Source organism: Triticum dicoccoides, chromosome 3B (genome assembly GCF_002162155.2).
Source record: "Triticum dicoccoides isolate Atlit2015 ecotype Zavitan chromosome 3B, WEW_v2.0, whole genome shotgun sequence".
Taxonomy (NCBI): domain Eukaryota; kingdom Viridiplantae; phylum Streptophyta; class Magnoliopsida; order Poales; family Poaceae; genus Triticum; species Triticum dicoccoides.
This window is the reverse complement of record NC_041385.1, coordinates 103,788,348-103,800,598: the sequence shown is the minus strand read 5'-3', so window position 1 is coordinate 103,800,598 and position 12,251 is coordinate 103,788,348. Positions and strand designations below refer to the sequence as shown.

The following is a 12,251-nucleotide window of genomic DNA, read 5'->3' as shown; positions in this document are numbered from 1 at the left end:
GATACCATAATTTAACATAATTCCATCGTCATATACATGAACGCCACAACAGAGCTAACGCAATCGACCTTGATCATAGATGGGAAAGACCCTACTGATTAAAGCATTGCGCTAATACAAACACCTTCATTTCTATGATCATGAAAGCTTACCTTGATGCTTGATAGATGCAAAAACTTGTCTTGTTATAATGTACTGTAGTTGTACACCAAACTTCTGTTGTTATTCTGTTCACTTATGATCTGTCCATATGTCTAGTTAATAACCCAGACCTGAATTCTATATTTATAATTATTGCTTACGTTCATTCATTCATGTTGTTTGTGATGGATAAGTCTGTGTACTAGGGTCCTTGTGGGGCTGCAGCACATGGTTCTTAGGAGGATAAAGTCCTGGACCATCAAGGACTGGCTGTTAGGATAGAGTTATGTTCTTGACCATCAAGGACTGTCAGTTAGCATCTTAGACTAGCATCTTAGACTAGCATCTTAGACTGGCATCTTAGCAGCATCTTAGCATATGCCTTGGCTGGCTAGCAGCCTATAAGTATGTATTCCCAACCCCTCAGGTTGGCATGGCATTGTGTGAGAAATAAACCAACGAAAATTGTCCCAACTCTCCTAGTGTCATCCACAACTATCAATGCTCAGGCTGAAAGGTCTAACAAGTGGTATCAGAGCCAGGTTAACCTGCACCCTGAGCATTTCCTGTGAGCAGCCCAAGTCGGTAGCAGCAGCTGCTCCGTCTGCCTCTGGTTACCTTCCTCCCTCCGGACTATCGAGCAGCAGCTCGTCTTCATCAGCCTCCTCTTCACGCAACAGCCCCCCTGCAGCGAGCCATGTCTGCAGGTCGCTCTCAGCACACGGCTACCTTGAGCATGCGGCGCAGGCAAGAGGCCGAGCGCGCCGTGGCAGAGGAGCGTGAGCGAGCGGTTGTAGCAGCGGCTGCTGCGGCGGCAAGAGTGTCAAGGCTGGCTGCAGCGGAGCTGGCAGCAGCCAGAGCGGAGGTAGAAGCAGCCAGGGCGGAGGTAGAAGCAGCAGCAGCAGCAGAAGCAGCCCGTGAGGCTACGGCGGATGCCAAGGCACTCCGCGGCAGCCCCGGCAGCTCCAGCAGCTCCGCGCCTGCGGACGACGGCGCCGACGCAGATCGCGCCAAAGTGGCGCAGGAGCGGACGGCGCAGTGGGCAGCCGAGCACGCCCGCGCTCCAGGTGGAGGCGCGCACCGCGACGGCGGCTGCAACGACCAGGACCGCGGCCTCTACGAGGTCCGGGCTGTGGTCAGGGATGTTGGTTCCAGTGTTGGGTGGCCTACCCTCACTAAAACCAACTACATCGAGTGGGACGGGATCATGAAGGTCAGGCTCCAGGTGCGGCGCATGTGGGAGGCAGTCCAGGACAGCAACGTCGACCACCTAGAGGATCGACGGGCGCTGGACGCCCTCATCACCGCAGTCCCGCCCGAGATGCAGTTCTCGCTTTCCAACAAGCGGAGTGCCAAGGAGGCTTGGGACGCCATCGCCGCAGCACGCATCGGCAGCGACCGTGCTCGCAAGTCCACCCCGCAGGCACTTCGTAAGGAGTGGGAGAACCTGGGCTTCAAGCCAGGTGAGGACGTTGATGACTTTGCTCTCCGTCTCAACACTCTGCTGCAGAAGATGGTGAAGTTTGGCGATGCCACCTACACCGAGGAGAGAGCTGTCGAGAAGCTTTTTCGGTGCATTCCCGAGAAGTACAAGCAGATGGCTCGCTCGATTGAGTCGTTGCTGGACCTCTCCACGATGACGATCGAGGAGGCGATAGGTCGACTCAAGGTCGTCGACACCGACGATCCACAGCCCCCCTCGGGGCCCGTCACCACCGGCGGGAAGCTGCTCCTAACTCGGGAGCAGTGGGATCCCAGCCTTGGTGACAAGAAGAAGGGGGAGCCTTCCTCCTCGACGGGCGGCCGCAAGCGTGGCAAGCAGCGTAAGGCGCGAAGAGGCCCCCCGGGCAGGGCACAAGGACATGCCGAAGGTGACGCCCGCGGAGGCGCCAAGGACGGCGCCGCTGGCAAGCCCAGGCCGGCACAAGACAACAGTTGCCACAACTGTGGCCGGTTTGTCCATTGGGCCAATGAGTGTCGGCAACCACGACAAGGCCAGGCTCACGTCGCACAGGCGAAGGAGGAGGAGACGGCTCTGTTCATGGCGCATGCAAGCATTGAGCTACCCTCGGCGACTCCAGTCGCAAAGGCTTTCATCCACCTCGATGAGCCAAAAGCACATGCTCTTCTCGGCGATGGCTCCGGGAAGGACAAGGCTACGGGGTGGTGCCTCGACACCGGCGCCACCCACCACATGACCGGTCGAAGGGAATTCTTCGCCGAGCTCGACTCCGATGCGCGAGGCTCCGTCAAGTTCGGGGATGCCTCCGCTGTGGAGATAAAGGGCGTCGGCTCCGTCATCTTCACCACCAAGATGGGAGAGCACCGGCTGCTCACCGGTGTCTACTACATCCCCGCGCTAAGGAATTCCATCATCAGCTTGGGACAGCTGGATGAGAACGGCTCACGCGTGCTGATTGAGCATGGGGTCCTACGCATCTGGGATCGCCAGCGTCGCCTTCTCGCCAAGGTGCCCAGAGGTGAAAATCGACTCTACGTCCTTGATGTGCAGGTGGCACAACCGGTTTGTCTCGCTGTCCGTCGAGACGACGAGGCGTGGCAGTGGCATGAGCGCTTTGGGCACCTTCACTTTGAGGCCCTGAAGCGTCTAAGTGCCAAGGAGATGGTGCGAGGCCTGCCATGCCTCGACCATGTGGAGCAGTTCTGCGACATCTGCGTACTGACAAAGCAGAGACGACTCCCCTTTCCCCAACAGGCGAGTTTTCGGGCTAAGGAGAAGCTGGAGCTCGTGCACGGAGACCTGTGCGGCCCGGTGACGCCAGCCACACCAGGAGGTCGACGCTACTTCCTGCTGCTCGTCGACGATCTCTCCCGCTACATGTGGGTGATGATCCTCGGCAGTAAGGGAGAAGCGGCGGACGCCATCAGGCGCGCGCAGGTTGGTGTGGAGGCGGAGAGCGGCCGCAAATTGCGCGTGTTGCGCACTGACAACGGCGGCGAGTTCACGGCGGTTGAATTCGCGTCGTACTGCGCCGATGAGGGCATCCAGCGCCACTTCTCCGCGCCGTACAGCCCGCAGCAAAACGGCGTCGTCGAGCGGCGCAACCAGACGGTTGTGGGGATGGCTCGGGCTCTCCTCAAGCAGAGAGGGATGCCGGCTGTCTTCTGGGGAGAGGCGGTGCTAACGGCCGTCTACATCCTCAACCGCTCTCCTACTAAGGCACTCGACGGCAGAACTCCGTACGAGGCCTGGCATGGGCGGAAGCCGGCGGTCTCTCATTTGCGGGTCTTTGGCTGCCTTGCGTTCGCCAAGGAGCTCGGCCACATCGGCAAGCTCGACGACAGGAGCACTCCGGGAGTCTTCATCGGCTACGCGGAGGGCTCAAAGGCCTACCACATCCTCGACCCAAAGACACAACGTGTGCGCACAGCGCGAGACGTCGTGTTCAACGAAGGGCGAGGGTGGCAATGGGACAAGGCGGTGGACGACGGCTCGACGCCGACGTATGACGACTTCATTGTCGAGTACGCTCACTTCAAGAAAGCTGGGGGAGCAAGCAGCTCCTCTTCACCGGGCACGTCTACCCTGGCCCCCAAAACTACATCGACTCCGGCGCCTACTACACCGACGACACCACAACCGGCGACGCCGCATACTCCAGCCCCGGCGTTCGCCACTCTGGGCTCGTCTTCATCAGCACCAGCTCACGCAGAGCACAACCCGATGAAGTTCGCTTCCCCGCTCACTCACGACGAGGAGCGGGTCGACGCATGGTATGGAGGCGAACCGCTGCGGTACCGTACGATGGATAATGTGCTCGGCGACCAGCCGGTGCCAGGACTGGTGCCACGTGACCTGGAGGCGCAGCTACAGCTTGTGCGTGAAGACGGCGAACCACGGTCCTTTGCAGAGGCCGAGAGAGACGCGGCATGGCGCGCCGCGATGAAGTTGGAGATGGATGCGGTCAAGCAAAACCGCACCTGGGAGCTTGCTGATCTCCCTCGAGGTCACCGCGCAATCACCCTTAAGTGGGTGTTCAAGCTGAAGAGGGATGGAGCCGGCGCCATCATCAAGCACAAGGCTCGTTTGGTGGCCCGAGGCTTCTTGCAGCAGGAAGGAGTCGACTTCGACGACACTTTCGCTCCCGTGGCATGGATGGAGTCCGTGCGACTTCTCCTTGCGCTGGCTGCCCAGGAGGGCTGGCGTGTCCACCACATTGATGTTAAGTCGGCATTCCTCAATGGCGACTTGAAGGAGGAAGTCTATGTGCATCAGCCACCGGGGTTTACGATTCCCGGCCAGGAGGGCGAGGTGCTCCGCCTGCGCAAGGCTCTCTATGGCCTGCGGCAGGCACCCAGGGCGTGGAACGCCAAGCTGGACTCCATGCTGAAGAAGATGGGTTTCAAGCAGAGCCTGCATGAGGCTGCCGTCTACCGACGGGGGAGTGGAGGAAATGCCCTGCTGGTGGGCGTCTACGTTGACGACCTGGTGATCACCGGCACCAAAGATGCAGAGGTGGCGGCGTTCAAGGAAGACATGAAGGCCACGTTCCAGATGAGTGACCTGGGGCTCCTCTCCTTCTATCTAGGGATTGAGGTGCACCAGGACCACTCCGGGATCGCGCTCCGACAGTCCGCCTACGCCAAGCGCATCGTTGAGCTAGCTGGGCTCACCGACTGCCATCCAGCTCTCACTCCGATGGAGGAGAGGCTGAAACTAAGTCGCGACAGCACGACGGAGGAAGTGGATGCTACGCAGTACCGACGCCTCGTGGGGAGCCTTCGCTACCTCACTCACACACGGCCGGACTTGGCATTCTCCGTCGGCTATGTCAGTCGGTTCATGGAGCGACCAACGTCGGAACACCAGCAGGCAGTGAAGAGGATCGTCCGCTACATAGCAGGGACCCTCAACCACGGCCTCCATTACCCTAGGTGCCCTGGGGCGGCACACTTCGTCGGGTACAGCGACAGCGACTACGCCGGCGACATCGACACCAGCAAGAGCACGAGCGGGATCCTCCTCTTCCTCGGCAAGTGTCTCGTGAGCTGGCAATCAGTCAAGCAGCAGGTGGTGGCCCTGTCCAGCTGTGAGGCTGAGTACATAGCGGCCTCCACCGCCTGTACTCAGGCGCTCTGGCTTGCTCGACTGCTTGGTGATCTTCTAGTTCAAGACACCAGAACGGTGCAGCTCCTGGTGGACAGCAAGTCCGCCCTGGCCCTGGCAAAGAACCCCGTGTTCCACGAACGGAGCAAGCACATCCGACTGAGGTATCACTTCATCCGCAGCTGTGTGGAAGAAGGGAGCATCGAGGCGAGCTACATCAACACCAAGGATCAGCTCGCAGACCTGCTCACCAAGCCCCTTGGGAGGGTCAAGTTCCTCGAACTTTGCTCCAGGATTGGGATGATTCAACTCTCCCACAAGACGACGTACAAGACTTAGGGGGAGAATGATGGATAAGTCTGTGTACTAGGGTCCTTGTGGGGCTGCAGCACATGGTCCTTAGGAGGATAAAGTCCTGGACCATCAAGGACTGGCTGTTAGGATAGAGTTCTGTTCTTGACCATCAAGGACTGTCAGTTAGCATCTTAGACTAGCATCTTAGACTGGCATCTTAGCAGCATCTTAGCATATGCCTTGGCTGGCTAGCAGCCTATAAATATGTATCCCCAACCCCTCAGGTTGGCATGGCATTGTGTGAGAAATAAACCAACGAAAATTGTCCCAACTCTTCTAGTGTCATCCACAACTATCAATGCTCAGGCTGAAAGGTCTAACAGTTTGGGCAGGCTGAGAAGAGGAAGCGCAAAGCACAATATTCTGTTGCTATGAAGAGGAAGGAGGCTGAACGGACAAGAAGAAAGATGGCTGCTGCGGCAAGAGACCGGGCATGGGTGGGAAAGCGCAGAGCTAAATCAGATTGAGGCAGAAAAGATAGCTGCAATGGCTTGAGGATCTCCTCTCTCCTGGTGCAAGTGTCGTCATAAACGCACTCGTATATGTGCGCCTAATCATATCGTTGGCATCTGTTTAAATTGTCAGGGAGACATATGTTAGATGACAGAAAAGTATATTGTACTCTCTCTCTCTCTCTGTCTCAACCAATATCAGTACCAAAGCTCTCTCTCTTTCTCATTTTCTAGTCAGTACAGATGCAAACCAATATCAGTACAAAAGCACTACATTTCTCTTCTGTTCTTGCTCACCTCTTATTTTCTCGGGGGTTGGGCTTCGCTCTGTGTCAACTCTCCCAGTCGTTGGATTGGATCTCGATTCAACAACCGCCCATATGCATATTACTCTTCCCTTCTTTCCACAAAATAGAGAACGCCACATACATCAAACAATTATTCTGCAATGCTGAACAATGCCCAAGCATATGCTCTAGGGCCAAATTTCCAAGTAACACATACATGACAGCAAAATTCAAGAAAATTGAACTATACATTGTCCACTGCAAATAATACAAATTTGCTCACATAGAGAGAACAACCTAATAAAAGAATTGTACCTAGCAACAGAATCGTGAGGCAAATTAACAGCAATCCCTCAGTGACTCGTGCAGTAAACTGAACATCAAAGGATTGTGAAAGCAACCTTTGAAGCTGATTTAAAAATCAAAGCCATATTGACTCGTACAGTAAACTGAACATCCAAAAGGGGATGATGGAGGATGCTGTAGTTTTGGACATAGCAAAAGCACACCTCATGAGAGAGATATGTCAGTTCTAGCTAGTGCTCTTTCCCATAAACGAAAAGAAATACTGCATCTACATATGAGAACTAAGATCAACTGCTTTCAGCACATTGATCAAATCAACAACAAGCTATAACAAACTTCAACATAGGCCAGCAGTGAAACAATAGGGGATTTTTTTACCAAAAACAACAGCATCAAGCTGCTACTTGCCCCATGGCTTGTAGAATTAATTAGGAACTTGATTCATACCTACTGCAGGTGAGCAGGAAGCAGTGCACGGGCATGGAGGTGACAGGGCTTCTCCTTCCTCTTTTCCTCCTGCTCCATTCTTTTTCCACATCTAAGGAACAACATCCACGTACCAAGAAACGACCATGGCATGAAACCCTAGCCACCACAATGTGCAGCCGAGAAAGCCAAGAAAACGACCCTGGTTAATCGTCCAACAGAGAAAATCAAGGAATGATGGAGAGGGCGATTTTATACCTACTCTGTTGACCCCGACTGCCGAAGAAAACCACCATGGTGGCGTCGAGCAACCACGCGTCGCAGGACCAGAGGTGGAAGGCAAGGAGGACCAGCGCCCAAGCGACGGCGGAGACGACGAGAAGCTGCGGCCGCGCCGACCCCCTGGGCCACGCCGCCCGCGCCGCGCCCCATACGCCGCCACCTTTGCCTCGCCTCGCCATTCCTTCTTCCCTCCCGCGGGAGCCGGGGCCGGGGCGGGAGGGGGTAGAAGGAGGAGGACGTGAGGGGAGGAGGCCGGGCGCCAGCGGGGAAGGAGGAAGCAGCGGCGGCGGGCTCGGACAGAGCAGCGACGACGGGCTCGGGCCTAGGGTTTGGAAGGAGAGAGAGGTAAGGCGGGAGGAAAAGGAAGGGGGCGGCGCGAGTGCGGCTGTGCAGGAGGAGCAACGGCTAGGTTTCCTCTCCACAGGAGCGGCCCCTTTTATACCACAAGACGTGAAATGACGAAAATGCCCTCGTGGGGGCGCTGGAATTACGCGCGGTGGCACGACCGGGGCGCACTGGAATTTTATCTAACGGCTCACGACAACTTGGTAAATATCCGACGGTCCACAGCAACCGAGCCCGAGATCCGACGGCCAGAAACAAATCAAGAAAACGATCGGACGGTCGAGAGTCGCTAATCGCTCAGGTTTAGCCGCCTCTCGTTTTTCTGGATGTGGGAGTCTGCCTTGTTGTCCATTTACTGGGGAAGACAGAGGCAATACAAGAGCTATACGCTGACCAGAAAATGTTATACCACATTGATGTATTGGAGCAGCACGAATCACGTGGCAACGAATGGTGATAGATACCGGCCTCGCATGGCTGCATGTCCACGTGCGATTTATCGTACATTCGACAGCCAATATTAGAAGACAGCATACCTGATTATCAAGTGAAACGCATCAGTCCAAAGGATATGTCACATTACTAGAGACATGGTATTACATCCAGAACGCTGGCTTGACTAGCCACCGGTACATAAGCTTCCATCTTCCATACACCACCTAACCAGTTACTAAAAGCTTCTACCAAGCCACCTGATATTTTCGTTTCTTCACAAAATAATCTACAACTAACCTAGTCGCACGGGTTCGCCATTAACAAGTCAGACAGCCAAGTGGAATCAGAATGTCCTCCATGACCCTTTACCATCAGCCAAACCAAAATAGAAGAAATCAGTGGCGCGCAGGATATATTAGTTCACCACCCCCTGTTACATCAGAGACATAGTGCAAAGCTGTGAGCCGAACACCAACACAAAATCTAAATACAATAAAGCTTGGAATGCAATAAAATGAAGTTTTCGCACCAAAAGGTTAACGAGAAACATGGTAGTGCTTTGGACTCTCGAGGTTTCTAGATAATCCATAGATTAAGCTAGTTCTTTACTTAAGGTTGTCAGCTCAATTTTCTGAAAAATGCATGCGGTGAATTTCAACCGATAGCAAGAGGTGGACCAAGAGGTGTCCATTGCCCAACGAAGAATGTTCATCCAGTTCCTATTATAGCTAGCATACTGAAGGGTCCTCATTTGTGTAGTACATGTTTCTTACCTTGCTTGCTGCTAGAGTAAAGGACAAGAAGATAAAGGGTGTAACTTGCCCAGGGGGGTCATGTGAAAAATGTACCATGTTGAACCTGCCTACACATCTAGGTCATCAAACTCATAGAATTGTACCACAAAAAGTCTAGTTTAATAGGCAAAGAACGACAAATCACATTTACTCACTAAAATGCTACTTGACTATGCAAGTTTGATGATATTGGATCCGAGGGGGGTTCTAATAAATGTTTGGACAGATTATACTAGCTTTCACATTAAGGTAATTCGTAAATAAAGTTAAATCAGATATCGCATGAATTAGGTCAAATAGCAGAACAAATTGATAATCAAACTCGGCTTTTGACCTGCCTGGACTCACCTAAAGAAGTATAGTGACCTACAGGCTACATATGCAATTCTCCAGGTTAGGGACCCAAACATGTCACAACCATGAAACTTTGGGAATCTGGACTTTAACCAAGATTAAGGAGCTAGTTGATTATTCAGACAGCAAGCTTCTCATCCTCCCCTCCACCCAAACTATAGCACCCAATTTTATTTCGAAACCTGAATTACTGGTGGTTCAAGGGTTCACATCAAGCTATTTTGAAATAAACTATCATTCTCTGGTCTAACAATACCACTGCTTTAACCGAAGTTACTTGAAGACCTGTACAAAGCTAATGGCATATTCTTTTTGTGCCAAAGTATTCTCTTGAATTATCCTTTGGTATTCATATACCCATACTGACATAGTACAGAGGCCAAATCTTCAGATAATGATGATGCTATAAGCCTATATGTAGGAACAAATAGTTAACTTGAGAATGCAATTATTTCAACTCCAGATTTTTTTACCGCTTTCCAATACAATTAGGACTACAACATATCATTTGTCATTTTTTTCATGGTGTAACTAAACAGTCCATATATGTACAGTACTAATCCAGCATAGTCTTCGATGGCCAACTGTTTAATAGTATCAGTGTACAGTTTAGGTGGTAATGATCCCGATCAGGTTTTCCAGAACTAACGGGGTGATATACTATTGGGCTATGGCATATATAGATAGGTGACAATACTGATAAAAGGATTTGATTGTTAATTTGACATGGATGGATGAATAAGCATAGATGGAAAGAACCTAGAATCACTATAACACTTTTGTTTTGCAGTACTTGGAAACTTGAGAGATCATAAGGTAGAGGGACATCAATCGAGAAATCGTTATCAAACTGTGATGTTTTGGTTGTGTATTAAATTTATCTTACCTTACTTCTTTTGTAGTGGTCTCTCTCCGATAATAAAAAATGGATTCGACAATAACCATATCGTGAGTTTGCTGCAATGCCTGCTTACTCAACTAAACTTCATATTAGTGTGCTACAACTCATTTTTCTTAGATGACATAATGTAGGAAGACGACTAATTATGCACATGCTGTCCTATAAATTTCAATTTTCCATGCCATGTTAGCATTTACTTAATCATGAACAATATTAGTGAATATGTTTCCCTCTAATCAAGACTCTAACTAACCTTCACTTCAGCTAATGCTTCTCAAGATTAGGTAACTATTACAATTTTAAAACATCTTGTACGTGTTGAGAGTAATTAGCTTACTAAGAAAGTGGGAAAATGGTACTTTTGTTCATTAGCACCTTTCCCTTCCCCAACAACCAAGTGAAGCCAATATGAAGCAAACTGTGCTTCAAAAGGAAAATAATAAGAACCATTATGATAATGGCATTATCTCATACCTTCATAGTTCATACCCTTGTCTTGCTTGCCCACAAAACAGGGGAGACTCTTTTTTGGAGTACATTCTTGGAAACCTATGTGAGCAGACGGACAAGCTTCTCACTAATCTTTGCCTGAGGTGCATGTACCTTGGCGGCCATCCGTGCCTGGATCTTCACCTCTGTGGACCTAATTCTCTCCAGCTTCTTCTGCATGTAGAGGGCTCTCTTGGCATCTAGTCTGGTGAACAAGCTTTTGACGGCAGGTTGCACCTCCGCGAGCATCTTCACCTCCTGCGCAAGCAGAGGATACACCTCACACATTTCCTCGAAGCTCCTGGCCTGAGTCTGGCCGCTGCTGCCATTCTCAGCCCTCACCATGGCACCCTCACCCTCTGCCTGTTTGCTGCCATTAATAGCGCCATCGGTCACCTGCAAGTCTCCCCAGACATCTTCGGAGAGACTGTCAAGGCGCTTATCATGGTCCGTGACAGATAAGATGTGAGATTTGTAGCGACGCAGCAGGGTGCGAACTTTCTCCTTTACAACAAAATAATGGCAGCTGCTGTCCTCAAGGCGCTTGGCAACAGACTCAAAGAAGGCGTAGTCCCCCCACGCCGGCACCTTCCCATGCTGGCGGCGGTGCTCGGCAAGCTCCTCCAGAATCAGGACCTCGTCGTCGGGAGACCACATGCGCCTGCTTTTCTTCGGTTTGGGTTCTGCCGATTCGCTATGTTGCAGCTTCTTCTTCTCGCCATTTTGATGTACTGGTGCCGGCGCCGGCGTCTTTCCCCTCTTGCGAGCAGGCAACTTGCTTGATTGAGGTGGATTCTTGGCCGCGGGCTGCGGATCAGGCTCCGCCTCCCACTCGTCCTCATCCTCCGTCGACTCCCCCTCCCCCTCGCCCCCATCCTCCGCCGACTCCTCCGCCGCCGCCGCATCCTCCGATTCCGATTCCCCCGTTTCCTCGTCTGCCACCTCTTGGTTGTGGGAGGTAGAGGAACCGCTGGAGTCTTCTTCCGAACTGGTGGCGGGATCTGCGGTGGCGGAGCGCTTGCGTGGGGTGGCGCGCTTGGGAGCCATGGCTAGTGGCGGCTACGGCGAGGTGTCGACTGTCGAGGATGGCCGGTTGGATTTGGTTGGATTTGGTTAGATCTGGAGCGCCGCCCATAGACAAGCACGGGAGTACTTCAAATTTCACTAGTCTAAGAGCATCTCCAGCCGCACCCCCAATAAGGCCCCCCAGACGCTTTTTCGACCACCGGCATTAAAAAATCGGCTCAATCGTGTCTCCAAGGGCTCAGTTTTCGCCGGCTCGGGTCGAAATTGGTGCCGGCGGACCCAATCCGAATCCGGCGCGCTGGGGGCGTCGGGCGAATCGTTTTTGGTGCGAAGAGCCGCGGGCCCTGATGAAGCTATGTACCTAGGGTAGGGTCATGGACCTGTCCAGACTACCCTACCCAAGGACATCTTTAGAAGAAACCACCTGTCAATCAACTCAGAAGTGTTCCACTCGACAAACTCGAAGACTCTCGACCATGAAGCCAACCACTCGACTATGAAGCCAACCACTCGACGGCCGGGAGATCTAAAGTCACTCTGCATGCAAACGGTCGGTCATTGAGTAGCTTTAATGATCATCATAGCACTTTA

General features: G+C 52.4%; 1 protein-coding gene and 1 long non-coding RNA gene across 3 annotated transcripts; both read right to left on the bottom strand.

The window, feature by feature from the left end:
• Positions 1-5,891: 5,891 nt before the first annotated feature.
• On the bottom strand, positions 5,892-7,704 carry LOC119275025. Of its 2 annotated transcripts, XR_005135415.1 has the most exons (4): positions 7,293-7,704; positions 7,056-7,193; positions 6,313-6,490; positions 5,892-6,132 (listed from the first exon to the last, which is right to left on the bottom strand). It is a non-coding gene; the product is annotated as an uncharacterized LOC119275025 (long non-coding RNA). The 2 variants fall into 2 exon arrangements; XR_005135414.1 differs by having other exon boundaries at positions 6,313-7,193.
• Positions 7,705-8,181: 477 nt separating this feature from the next.
• LOC119275024 (probable transcription factor At1g61730) lies at positions 8,182-11,740 on the bottom strand. The gene is made up of 2 exons (XM_037555796.1): positions 10,620-11,740; positions 8,182-8,526 (listed from the first exon to the last, which is right to left on the bottom strand). The coding sequence occupies exon 1, from the start codon at positions 11,679-11,681 to the stop codon at positions 10,695-10,697; it is 987 nt and encodes a 328-aa protein (XP_037411693.1). The 5' UTR covers positions 11,682-11,740; the 3' UTR covers positions 8,182-8,526; positions 10,620-10,694.
• Positions 11,741-12,251: the final 511 nt, after the last annotated feature.

What these genes read in the sequence shown, in the direction of transcription:
- LOC119275024 (XM_037555796.1), bottom strand. Translation starts at nt 11,681, where the DNA reads ATGGCTCCCAAGCGCGCCACCCCACGCAAGCGCTCCGCCACCGCAGAT.